The sequence below is a fragment of the Schistocerca piceifrons genome, chromosome 1 (assembly GCF_021461385.2).
Source record: "Schistocerca piceifrons isolate TAMUIC-IGC-003096 chromosome 1, iqSchPice1.1, whole genome shotgun sequence".
NCBI lineage: Eukaryota > Metazoa > Arthropoda > Insecta > Orthoptera > Acrididae > Schistocerca > Schistocerca piceifrons.
The window spans coordinates 1,138,036,786-1,138,049,964 of NC_060138.1; the positions used below are offsets into that span (position 1 = coordinate 1,138,036,786).

A 13,179-nucleotide genomic window follows, 5' to 3' on the forward strand; every position below is an offset into this window, starting at 1 on the left:
TTTCAGGAAACATTCCTCACACACAAAGAAGGAAAACATGTTATGTGGACATGTGTCCGGAAACACTTACTTTCCATGTTAGACCTCATTTTATTACTTCTCTTCAAATCACATTAATCATGGATGGAAACACACAGCAACAGAACGTACCAGCATGACTTCAAACACTTTGTTACAGGAAATGTTCAAAACGTCCTCCGTTAGCGAGGACACATGCATCCACCCTCCGTCGCATGGAATCCCTGATGCGCTGATGCAGCCCTGGAGAATGGCGTATTGTATCACAGCCGTCCACAATACAAGAACGAAGAGTCTCTATATTTGGTACCGGGGTTGCATAGACAAGAGCTTTCGAATGCCCCCATAAATGGAAGTCAAGAGGGTTGAGGTCAGGAGAGCGTGGAGGCCATGGAATTGATCCGCCTCTACCAATCCATTGGTAACCGAATCTGTTGTTGAGAAGCGTACGAACACTTTGACTGAAATGTGCAGGAGCTCCATCGTGCATGAACCACATGTTGTGTCATACTTGTAAAGACACATGCTCTAGCAGCACAGGTAGAGTATCCCGTATGAAATCATGATAACGTGCTCCATTGAGCGTAGGTGGAAGAACATGGGGCCCAATGAAGACATTACCAACAATGCCTGCCCAAACGTTCACAGAAAATCTGTGTTGATGACGTGATTGAACAATTGCGTGTGGATTCTGGTCAGACCACACATGTTGGTTGTGAAAATTTACAATTTGATCACGTTGGAATGAAGCCTCATCCGTAAAGAGAACATTTGCACTGAAATGAGGATTGACACTTTGTGGATGAACCATTCGCAGAAGTGTGGAACTGACGTACGTCACTGGTGGTCATGGAAGATGCCATAACGGCTGTACGATACGTGAATGCCGTCCTCTGACCAATAGTGAAACCATATCAGCAGTATATTGGTGAGGCATTCATCTTCATGGACGACGATTCACGCCCCCATCATGCACATAATGTGAATGACTTCCTTCAGGATAACGACATTGCTTGACTAGAGTGGCCAGCATGTTCTCCAGACATGAACCCTATTGAACATGCCTGGGATAGATTGAAAAGGGCTGTTTATGGATGACGTGATCCACTAACCACTCTGAGGGGTCTACGCTGAATCGCCATTGAGGAGTGGGACAATCTGGACCAACAGTGCCTTGATGAACTTGTGGATAGTATGCCACGATGAATACAGACATGCATCAATGCAAGAGGAAATGCTACTGGGTATTAGAGGTACCAGTGTGTACAGCAATCTGGACCACCACCTCTGAAGGTCTCACTGTATGGTGGTACAACATGCAATGTGTGGTTTTCATGAGCAATAAAAAGGGCGGAAGTGATGTTTATGTTGATCTCCATTCCAGTTTTCTGTACAGGTTCCAGAACTCTCAGAATCGAGGTGATGCAAAACTTTTTTTGATGTGTGTAGATGTAGATGTAGAATGCAGCACAGTGGTTGCAGCTTAGCTTGCAGATCACATGACTGCTTTGACAGGTAACCCTGCCTTTGATTGGATAAATAATGCTTATGACTAGACAGGACAAGGCAGTGGTTGGAGGATGTATGGACAGGTATTGCATCTAGCTTTATTACAGGGATATAAGCCATGAGGCAAGGAGTTGGGAGCAGGGATGGAGTAGGGATGGACCTCAATGTTGTGTAGGTGGAATATCACTGTGGGAGGGGTGAAAGGACAGTGGGTAGGACATTCTGTATTTTAGGGCACGACGAGAGGTAGTTGAAGCCCTGGCATACAATGTGATTCAGTTGCTCCAGTCCTGGGTGCTACTGTGTCACAAGAAGAATGTCCCGTTTTGGCTGGACAGTGGGACTTTGGGAGGTGGTGGGTCAACATTCCATCCTGGATTTTCCATAGTGTGATACAGAGCAGTAGTTCAATCTTTCAGCATAGTGGCTGAGTATATATTTGGAACATGATTATTTTCAGCATTGTCTTGAAATGATTGTAGTAGGGGTTAGTCTATATGATTTCTTTCAGGTTTTATACAAAGTTTCTATTAATGTGTTGTAATAATTGTGGGATATCTTGGCTGGAAAATAAAAATGATTTGCATAGCTTTGCACAGGAACATACACAGAATGAAATTATCCTTAGGTTTCAAATTTATTATTATTATTTGATGTTGGTGTGCCAGTGAACAACATACTGTTCTATATATACAGGGTGTTACAAAAAGGTACGGCCAAACTTTCAGGAAACATTCCTTACACACAAATAAAGAAAATATGTTATGTGGACATGTATCCGGAAACACTTAATTTCCTTGTTAGAGCTCATTTTAGTTTCGTCAGTATGTACTGTACTTCCTCGATTCACCGCCAGTTGGCCCAATTGAAGGAAGGTAATGTTGACTTCGGTGCTTGTGTTGACATGCGACTCATTGCTCTACAGTACTAGCATCAAGTACATCAGTACCTAGCATCAACAGGTTAGTGGTTATCACGAACATGGTTTTGCAGTCAGTGCAATGTTTACAAATGCGGAGTTGGCAGATGCCCTTTTGATGTATGGATTAGCATGGGGCAATAGCCGTGGCGCGGTACGTTTGTATCGAGACAGATTTCCAGAACGAAGGTGGCCCGACAGGAAGATGTTCGAAGTAATTGATCAGCATCTTAGGGAGCACAGAACATTCCAGCCTATGACTCATGACTGGGGAAGACCTAGAACAACGAGGAGGACACCTGCAATGGATGAGGCAATCCTTCGTGCAGTTGGACGATAACCCTAATGTCAGTGTCTGAGAAGTTGCTACTGTACAAGGTAACGTTGACCACGTCACTGTATGGAGAGTGCTACGGGCGAACCAGTTGTTTCCTTACCATGTACAGCGTGTGCAGGCACTATCAGCAGCTGATTGGCCTCCACGTATCGTACAGCCGTTATGGCATCTTCCATGACCACCAGTGACGTACGTCAGTTCCACATACTGCCACCGCAAAACAGCAGGGAACCTCCACCTTGCTGCACTTGCTGGACAGTGTGTCTAAGGCGTTCAGCCTGACCGGGTTACCTCCAAACACGTCTCCAACAAATGTCTGGTTGAAGGCATATGTGACACTCACTGGTGAAGAGAACGTGATGCCAATCCTGAGCGGTCCATTCAGTATGTTGTTGGGCCCATACGTACTGCGCTGCATGGTGTTGTGGTTGCAAAGATCTTGCCATGGATGTTGAGAGTGAAGTTGCACATCATGCAGCCTATTGCGCACAGTCTGAGTAGTGACATGATGTCCAGAAGCTGCATGAAAAGCATTATTCAACATGGTGGCATTGCTGTCAGGGTTCCTCCGAGCCATAATCTATAGGTAGCAGTCATCCACTGCAGTAGCAGCCCTCAGGAGGCCTGAGTGAGGCATGTCATTGACAGTTCCTGTCTCCCTGTATCTCCGCCATGTCTGAACAACATCACTTTGGTTCACTCCAAGATGCCTGGACACTTCACTTGTTGAGAGCCCTTCCTGGCACAAAGTAACAATGTGGATATGATTGAATCGCGGTATTGACCGTCTAGGCATGGTTGAACTACAGGCAACACAAGCTGTGTACCTCTTTTGTGGTGGAATGACTGGAACTGATCAGCTGTCAGACCCCTTCCATCTAATAGGCGCTGCTCATGCTTGGTTGTTTACATCTTTGGTCGGCTTTAGTGACATCTCTGAACGGTCAAAGGGACTGTGTCTGTGAAACAACATCCACAGTTAATGCCTATCTTCAGGAGTTCTGGAAACCGGGGTGATGCAGAACTTTTTTTGATGTGTGTATATGGATATTCTACGAATCACACTTAAGTGCCTGGCAGAGGGTTCATCGAAACACACGCTATAATTCTCTATAATTCCAATCTCGAACAGCATGCGGAAAAAATGAACCCTTATATTGTTCCGTGAGAGCTTTGATTTCCCTTATTTTATGATGATGATCATTTCTTGCTATGTGGGTCGATATCAACAAAATATTTTCATATTTGGAGAAGAAAGTTGGTGATTGAAATTTTGTGAGAAGATTCTGCCACAGTGTAAAACACCTTTGTTTTAACTATGTTCACCCCAAATCCTGTATCACGTCAGTAACACTCTCTCCCCTATTTCTCGATAATACAAAACGTGCTGTTCTTCTTTGAACTTTCTTGATGTTTTCCATGAATCCTATCTGGTAAGGATCCCACACCATGCAGCAGTACTCCAAAAGAGTACGGGCAAGCTTGGTATAGGCAGTCTCTTAAGTAGATCTGTTGCATCTTCTAATTGTTCTACCAATAAAACACAGTCTTTGGTTCACCTTCCCCACAACATTTTCTGTGTGTTCTTTCCAATGTAGGTTGTTCGTAATTGTTTTTAGTTGAATTTATAGCCTTTAGAGTTGACTGATTTATCATGTGACTGAAGTTTAATGGACTCCTTTTAGCACTCATGTGGATGACTTCGCACTTTTCATTATTTAGAGTCAATTACCAATTTTTGCACCACACAGATATCTTTTCTAAATTGTTTTGCAATTTATTTTGATCTTCTGATGACTTTACTAGTTGATAAATGACAGTGTCATCTGCGAATAGCCTAAGAAGGCTGCTCAGATTGTCTCCCAAATCATTTGTATAGATAAGGAACAACAAAGGGCCTATAAGACTACCTTAGGGAACGCCAGATATCACTTCTGTTTTATTCAAAGACTTTCTGGTAGTTACTACAAACTGTGACCTTTCTGACAGGAAATCACAAATACAGCATATAAACTGAGATAATGTTCCATAAGCACAGAATTTGACTACAAGTTGCCTGTAAGGTACAGTGTCAAAAGCCTTCTGGAAATCTAGAAATACAGAATCAGTTTGAAATCCCTTCAACACTTCATGTGAGTAAAGAGCTAGTTGTGTTTCACAAGAACGATGTTTTCTAAATCTTTCTTGCTTGTGTGTTGATAGACCATTCTCTATGAAGTAATTCATGATGTTTGAACACACTATATGTTCCAAAATTCTGCTGCATATCGACATTAATGATATGGGCATATAATTTAGTGGATTACTCCTACTGCCTTTCTTGAATATTTATGTGATCTGTGCAGCTTTCCAGTCTTTGGGTACAGATCTTTAGTTGAGCAAACAGTTGTATATGAATGTTAAGTGTGGAGGTACTGCATCAGCATACTCTGCAAGGAATCTAATTGGTATACAGTCTACACTGGAAGACTTGCTTTTATTAAGTGATTGAAATTCATCACTATTCCAAGGATATCTACTTCTAAGTTACTCATGTTGGCAGCTGTTCTTGTTTCGAATTCTGGAATATTTATTTCGTCTTCTTGGGTGAAGGAATTTCAGAAGGCTGTGTTTAGTATCTCTGCTTTGGCAGCACTGCCATCGATAGAATTTCCATAGCTATCATGCAGAGAAGGCATTGACTGTGTCTTGCCACTAGCATATTTTACATACGTCCAGGATCTCTCTGGATTTTCTGCCAGGTTTTGAGACAAAATTTTGTTGTGGAAACTATTATAAGCATCTTGCATTGAATTCTGCGCTAAATTTTGAGCATCTGTGAAAGATCACTGATCTTGGAGATTTTGCTTTTATTTATGTTTGGCATGCTTTTTTCATTGCTTCTGCAACAGTCTTCTGACCTGTTTTGTGTACCAAGGCAGATCAGCTCCATCTTTTGTTAATTTATTTGGTATAAATATCTCACTTTGAACTGAAGCCACATCTGGTCTGCACTTACATTGTTAATTTGGAAGGAGTGGAGATTGTCTCTCAGGAAGGCATCAAGTGAATTTTTATCTGCTTTTTTGAATGGGTACATTTTTCACTTATTATTTTTATAAGATTTTGGAGCTACAACATTCGCTCTCACTACGACAACCCTGTTTTCACTAATCCTTTTATCAGTTTTGATACTCAAATTTGGCTCAGGATTATTTGTTGCTAAGAGGCCATGACACCAACAATCTGTCTGACCACATGAATGATGACCAACAAACTTTGGTGAAGAAACAGCTGGACCAACGAATTACTGAGCATGTTGCCCAACACAACATTCTTCACTGGAGTGACTTCTTCATGGCCTGTCCTGTATGGATCCTTTCTTACAACATCAGCTTTTCTGAACTGTGTGGGTGGGAACTTTCCCTGGAGTATATCCTACATTCCCATAATCCACCTGTCTTCACCCTGCATTAGTCACTGTCCTTCATGCACATATCATGTTCCCTGCTCCCACTCCAGCCCTGCACTACAGAGCCTTCTGTTCCCCCAACACACCCACAATCATTTTTCCTGTCCTCTACATCTTGCCTTTTCAGCACCCCCATCCCCTCATCTGAGTAACGTCCCCACTGTATCTAGTTCACCTACTCTGTCCCTGTATGCTCCCACCCGCTTCCCTGCTATCCCTTCCATTCCGTCCTTCCCTCCCCAGCCTCCTCCATACCCCCACCACCCAGATTGCTTCTCCCATCATGTGCAGTTGCTCATAGTCCGGCCTCAGTGGCCAGAGACAGTAATCATGTGAGTATGAGTTGTGCTTGCGTGAATGTGTGTGTTCTGTCTACTTTAGAAGAAAGCCTTTTGGCCAAAAGCTTACATTTGGCCTGTCTGCAACTTGGCACCTGCTCTATATGGTGACTACAGTTCTATGTCTATTTCCTTGGGTGTCCCACAACAGTTGAAACATTTCTTGCTTGACCAGTGTTTCTACTCTGAACTTGTGAAACATCATAATAAGTAAAACTCATTTACCAAATATTGTTATTCATGTATTAAGTCACTTCATACTAAAAACAATGTACTAAAAATGATTCTTTGACCGAATAAAGAAATATGCTTAACATTTCTTTTCAGTTTTTCTAATTTATTAGAGCTCGGAGTGCCTGTTCATGTTGACCATGGTGCCTTCTATTCCAAAGCCTTTTGAGTGTTTTGTCTGGCTTCTTATATAGCTCCAGAATGCACAAACTTAAAATCCTTAAGCTTTCTTTGACTCCTCTACAAGAATAATTTATGGATATTTTCCACTACTGTCAAAATTTTCCCGTTATTTTGTTGCGTGCGCTTAATGTAAAGATGAGATACATATGCCAACACAGTGTTTCACCTGTGTAAATATAGTGCAAGTTCTTTCTCAAACTGTGCCTCTGCCATCCTGTTGCAGGGCACTAAATGTGAGCACCAGTTATGCAAAGCATGCTGCCGAACACTGTGTTATACGCAAGATAAGGATTGCCCTGGACACCGCATTCTTATTAAGACAAGGCGAGAAAGGGCACGGCACTTTGCTGCTTTGCAACACCAGCCCCAGGAGGACAGTTGTCAGCCGGGTGAAGATCTCGATGGGGAGGTGGATATGGACAAGGAAGACAAACAAGATATAGAAGGATGCCTTTTAACTGCAGAAAATGAGTCATAACATGGACTACTGGTGTTTCATAACACTGTATCTATTGTAAATAAAATTTGTTACATTGTTTGTTTGCTGTTATTATTTTGTTAAATGAAACTATATGTATAGCAGTGGCAGGAGACCACACTTTAAAGCTATTAATGTTTGCAAGCTTTCAGAGCTCTGGAAGCTTCCAAACTTTAATACCTTTTGTATATGTGCTCTCCTGTTGCCACTAGGTGTGTAAATTTTACAATTTTTTATCTATCCAATTACACTTTATTTTCAAAATTTGATCATTTTATTGATAAAATACACACACACACACACACACACACACACACACACACACACACACACTCTATCCTCCATAAGTTTGGAAACACCATGCTGCTTATTGCAACAGAGCAAGATGAGAGTGATCTATGTGAATTATTGGTTAGAATATAGAATAGTATGCTCAAATAACAATTAAGAATAATTTCAATTTGTACAGATACATAAATATTGGCATTGTTCAGTTTTATACAAACTGACTTTACCTCTCCAAGCAGTTCCACTAAACAAGCCAGGTGGTGCCAGCAGACAGCATGACCATATAGTGGTACATTGTTTACAATTCTGTTCAGCTGTAGTTCAGTTTGTATGAAGGTAGGACACACATCAGAGGTAACTGAAAATGGCTCCAAAGTGCCACAGTCCTTATGATTCATGGATGAAGATATCACTTTGCACCAAGAGGCAATAGTATCTGACAAATATCGAATAAATTGAAGATTTCCATCAGTTGAGTTGTTGAGATCGTACACTGATATCAACATACAATGATTGTCCTCACTCAGGAGGATCCAGGAAAATGTTAGAATCCCAGGAAAAGTATTTGGCACTGATCAGTAAACTTAAGAGATTCAAATTTTTCGACAAATTGATTGCTGAACTAAATACAAATGGGGATACTCCAGGGCGTGAGTCAACAGTGAGATGGTGCCTGACTGAAAACAAAATTCAGGGTTATGTAAAAACAGGGATACCATTTTTGCACCCTGTTAACAAGACTATAAGGCCTCAGTGGTCTACAGCACATCAACACTGGAGAGCTGACCATTGGGAAAGAGTCGATAAAGTCAGAGATCTGGTGAAAACAGATGGAGAAATGAACCAAAAGGATTATAATGTCATTTGCTAGCAACATGCCGAGACATCTGGTTGGGAAAGGTTTTGCCTTGCAACAAGACATTGACTTGAACGTAACATCCCACTAACGACAATCTTAAGAGTTACCTTTGCTTATTAATGATTTAAGCTGTGGGTTAATGAACACTCCATTGATTACCAAAGTACTGAACTGGAAAAAATATACACCCATTAGCAAGTGGATCTGACAGACACACACACTGTTATGTTAATGTGTGCCATGTAGTAGCTTTTTTGACATATTGTGGGTATGGTGAATTTTCTATACAGGAATTGCTTCAATAGATTAGAAAGTATCAGTGCTGTCAAACTGACAACAGTGACAATGTGTCCTGACCTCAAAGAGACACCAAAGGCATTGGGGAGCTGTAGTGATCCATGACTAATCAAATTCCAATAAAACTCATGTTGGTTGGTTCATGCTGGGTCCAAGGTGCACAGGTATTGCTCACAAGCATCCCTCATGTGTTTAATGTATCTGATTCCAGTGAATTGTCTTCCGAAAGATGCAGGTCAGCTGTGAGGATAGTGAAGATGAACAAACAGATGCACATGATTGAAGAGTAGTGTCGCGTACTGTTTTTCAAAGACAGATAAAGGCATATATATTAATCACACATTTTAAGGTGGATGTTCCATAGAGGATGCTGGGAATGAAATCTTATGATTGGCTCATAGCACATTGGCTGCTGGAACAAGCCCTGCCTTCTCCAAGGGCAGTCAGCTTATAACTCACTAAAGAAATGAACATGTATTGGGTTAATGCATCACAGAACTGACGTGAAAGTTGATGGCCAACCACTAGGAGGCGGCTCACTTTTCTGAATAATAATAATAATAATAATAATAATAATAATAACCACAATGCACAACACTGTTTTCACAATGGCTACTTAATGCTACAGCACACACTATTGGTACATAGGTATAGTTGGCAACAAGTGTAAACATTCAGTAACATCCTGAAGTCAGCTGACTTTCTCTGATCAGAAAAGAGCCACTTTGAAATATGCATTTAGTATCGGGAATCTCACTTCATCCCATGTAAACATCCCCCACAGAAGGCAGCAGCAACTCCACCTCCTGCGTGAATGGTGCCCTCTTAGGGACAAGGTACACTGCCTCATGTGATTGTCATTGTACATACTCATATGCTGACATCATGGTGTACCAAGACTTATCAATGCAAATGACCTTTCCCCATGATTAGCATACAGTGGTGACGTTCCCACACTCGAGCTATTGTCTGTGCCTGGTGCTGCACATGAGTGACTTCTGTAGCCCATAGCAAGTTAGTGATACTGAATGGCAGTCCTCCATCAGCAATGCATTGTTGCCCACAGCAGTTGGCTCTGGTGTCAGCGGCAGTGGCTTGTCCCAAAGTGAGGTACTTTAGGTATGCGACATATGAAAAAACTAACTGCCTCTGTTCTCCCGACATAGTGTGTCCGATGTATCAGGAGATGCCTCTATCCTGGCTCAATCAAATTAGTTGATATTTCCATTGAGAGCCTGACTCTTCTGCCGACCTGTTCCATTCACCACAGAGAGAATAGCTCTCTCTCTCTCTCTCCCCCCCCCCCCTCCCCCTCTTTCTCCCTCCCCCCCTCTCTCTCTCCCCCCCCCCTCCCCCTCCAATAGAGCAGCTATCCCAAATTCAATTGCTCATGACTGTTTAATTTTTTTTACCATTGGATATAACTCAGCTCTCAAAAGTGATTTTCTTAAGTAAATTCCACACCTTAGTAAGGGCTTTGTATGCACTTAAAGTGGGAACTAATTGTATTAAACAATGGAAACTCCAGGTAGGAATATCAACAATGTAGGAAAAGATAGAAGACACATTAAGTTGCAGACAAGCACGATTAAAAGAAACTTATATAAAGTTTTTTTTTCAGCCACAGCCATCAACAGCAAAATAGAAACGCACACCATTTAGACATACAAGCAAGCACAACTCATGCACACGACTGCCGACTCTGGCAACTCGGGGACTAATTTTAGTGATCCATTTGTAAACAAATAGCTTTCATCTGATGGAATTGTAATTACCTTGAGACGTATGTGTCTCAACTTTATATTTGATAATGGTAGAAGCTGAAGAAATGAATTAAAATTTGTGCTACAGCTGGGATTTGAACACAGGTGTCCTGGTTACGAGGCAGATGTCCAAGCCATTACACCACCAAAGCAGTATGGGGAAGGAGAAAATGGGCTGAAGGTGTGGAATGAAGTTCATGTTAGGGAGGGCACTGGACTAAGGTAGTCCGTGTGGCTGTGTGAGCCACACCACTACGGTGGTGTAATGGCTGGCTGGCCCATCTGCCTAGCAAGCACTAGACCCGGGTTCAAGTCCTCACTGTGATGCAAACATTAATTTATTTCTTCAGCTTCTATCATTATTGAAAATAGCTTTTATGTACCATATTTTTTGCCGTACATGAAATGGCACAGTTGCTTATTAAATGAGGTTCCAACAGCTTTCATTGGTGGAAAATTCAGTTTGCATCTTCTAGGGCTCGTGCTGTGTAGCAGCTTTTTTGACATATTTTGGGTACGGTGAGTTTTGTGTACCAAAATTGCTTCACATAGATTAGAAAGTATCAGCTCTTTCTTTTACTCAAAAAAATTGACAACTCTGGTATGAAGTTATTTGTGCTAAATTTGGAACAAGAAGTTGTGCAAGTATACTAAACTTGTTCGTTGTAGTTTCTTAGCATACTTTTGTCCAAGAATATCTTGCATACCTGTCAGAGTTTACAATACTTTTGTGGACATGCAGTTCCTCTTGCCTTGTGCCCTTAAACTGTATGTGAGTGACATTCCAATTTCCATATAATAATGCACATTTTGTAACTGCACAATGTATGTTCGATAACTTGTGTAGTCAGAGTGTTCATGGTATAGCTGCTTTGCCTACGTATCAGTATGACAAGTGAAGTAAGCCATTAGCTATGATTTCAGAAGCTGCTACCATGGACACACATGTCACAGTTTTTCCACCAACAGTTTTAATCATATATCAAAATATATGGATGGTAAAAAAAAAGTCACAGCACCAAGGTGGAGTCTAGAATGCCTTTAAGGTGACCAAGACGTCATTATCAACACCTCACTGAGTTTGAATGAGGTCGCGTAATACAGCTACGAGATACTGGAAGTTCCTTCTGTAATATTGCAGAAAGACTTGGCAGGAGCATAGCCACAGTACATGATGGCTGGCAGCGGTGGTCACAAGAAGACAGGGCTTGAGACAGCCAGTTGGCACTACCGAGAGGGAAGATCATTGTGTTTGGTGTATGGCTCTGGCACATTGTACTGCATTGGCAGCATCAATTTGAGCAGCAGTTGGCACTACTGTGACACAATGAATTCTTACAAATCGGCTACTTCGAGGACAGCTCTGAGCGAGACACACTGTAGCGTGCATTGCACTCACCACAAACCACTGCCATTTGCGACTTCGGTGGTGTGAAGCGAAAGCTCATTGGAAGGCAGGGTAGAGATCTATTGTGTTTTCTGATGAAATCTGGTTGCACTCCAGTGTCAGGATGGCCTTGTGATGATTAGGAGGAGACCAGTCGAGGGTCTGCATCCAACCTACCTGCATTCTAGACACAATGGATCTACACCTAGAGTCGTGGTCTGTGATGTGATTTTGTACAACAGCAGGAGCACTCTTGTGGTTATCCCACACACCCTGACTGGAAAACTGTACATCTATCTGCTAATTCGACCATTCATGAACAACATTCCAGGAGGTGTTTCCCACCAGTGTAAAGCTTGCCCACATACCACTGTTGTAACCCAACATTCTCTACAGAGTGTCGACGTGTCTCTTGGCCTGCTCAATCACCAGAGCTGTCTCCAATCAAGCACATATGGGACACCATCGGCCAACAACTCCAGTGTCATTCACAACCCTGCATTGCCTGACCATGTGCAACTGGCACGGAACTCCATATCACAAACTGACATCCAGCACCTGTGTACAACACAATGCATGCACGTATGCATGCTTGCATCCAACATTCTGGAAGTTACACTGGTTATTAATGTACTGGCATTTCACAATTGCAATATCTTATCTTGCACTTATGTTAAGCTGCAATCTTGCAATGTTTGTCACTTTAGTATGATACCTAGACAAATGTATTCCCAAAATTTCATTTCTCTACATTAATTTTATTTTGGTGTTGCAGTTTTTTTCTGTCAGTGCATTTATTTTGCAGCAACTGAAGATCTGAACAAAGTTAAATTTCCTTCAGTAGAATAATGAAGGATAACATGCAAAGGAAAGTGTATATGGTGTGCGCAAAACCTTGAAGGTTACAATTACACTGTCAGGAGAGGATCCTACTCTTGAGTATTTTGAGATACATTACCAAGGGCCGCAATATGAATATTTCAGGGTGCACGATGTCCTGAATGACCAGTGCATGTGAAACACTTGTTTGATAAGTGCTTGTGTTTCGTAACAAGTAACTAACTTAGAAATTTGTGGCAGTGCTTTGAATAACTACTCAATTATCTGGGACGTCTGTGGTG

At 41.8% G+C, this 13,179-nt stretch overlaps 1 protein-coding gene across 1 annotated transcript in view; it reads left to right on the top strand.

The window, feature by feature from the left end:
* Nucleotides 1-7,524, top strand: part of LOC124780746 (tRNA-dihydrouridine(16/17) synthase [NAD(P)(+)]-like) — a 247,119-nt gene extending 239,595 nt beyond the window's left edge. Inside the window, exon 8 of the mRNA XM_047253803.1 lies at nt 7,210-7,524. Coding sequence (XP_047109759.1) covers nt 7,210-7,464 — 255 coding nt within the window. The 3' untranslated portion in view covers nt 7,465-7,524. The remainder of the gene's footprint in view (nt 1-7,209) is intronic.
* The last annotated feature ends 5,655 nt before the right edge of the window (nt 7,525-13,179 follow it).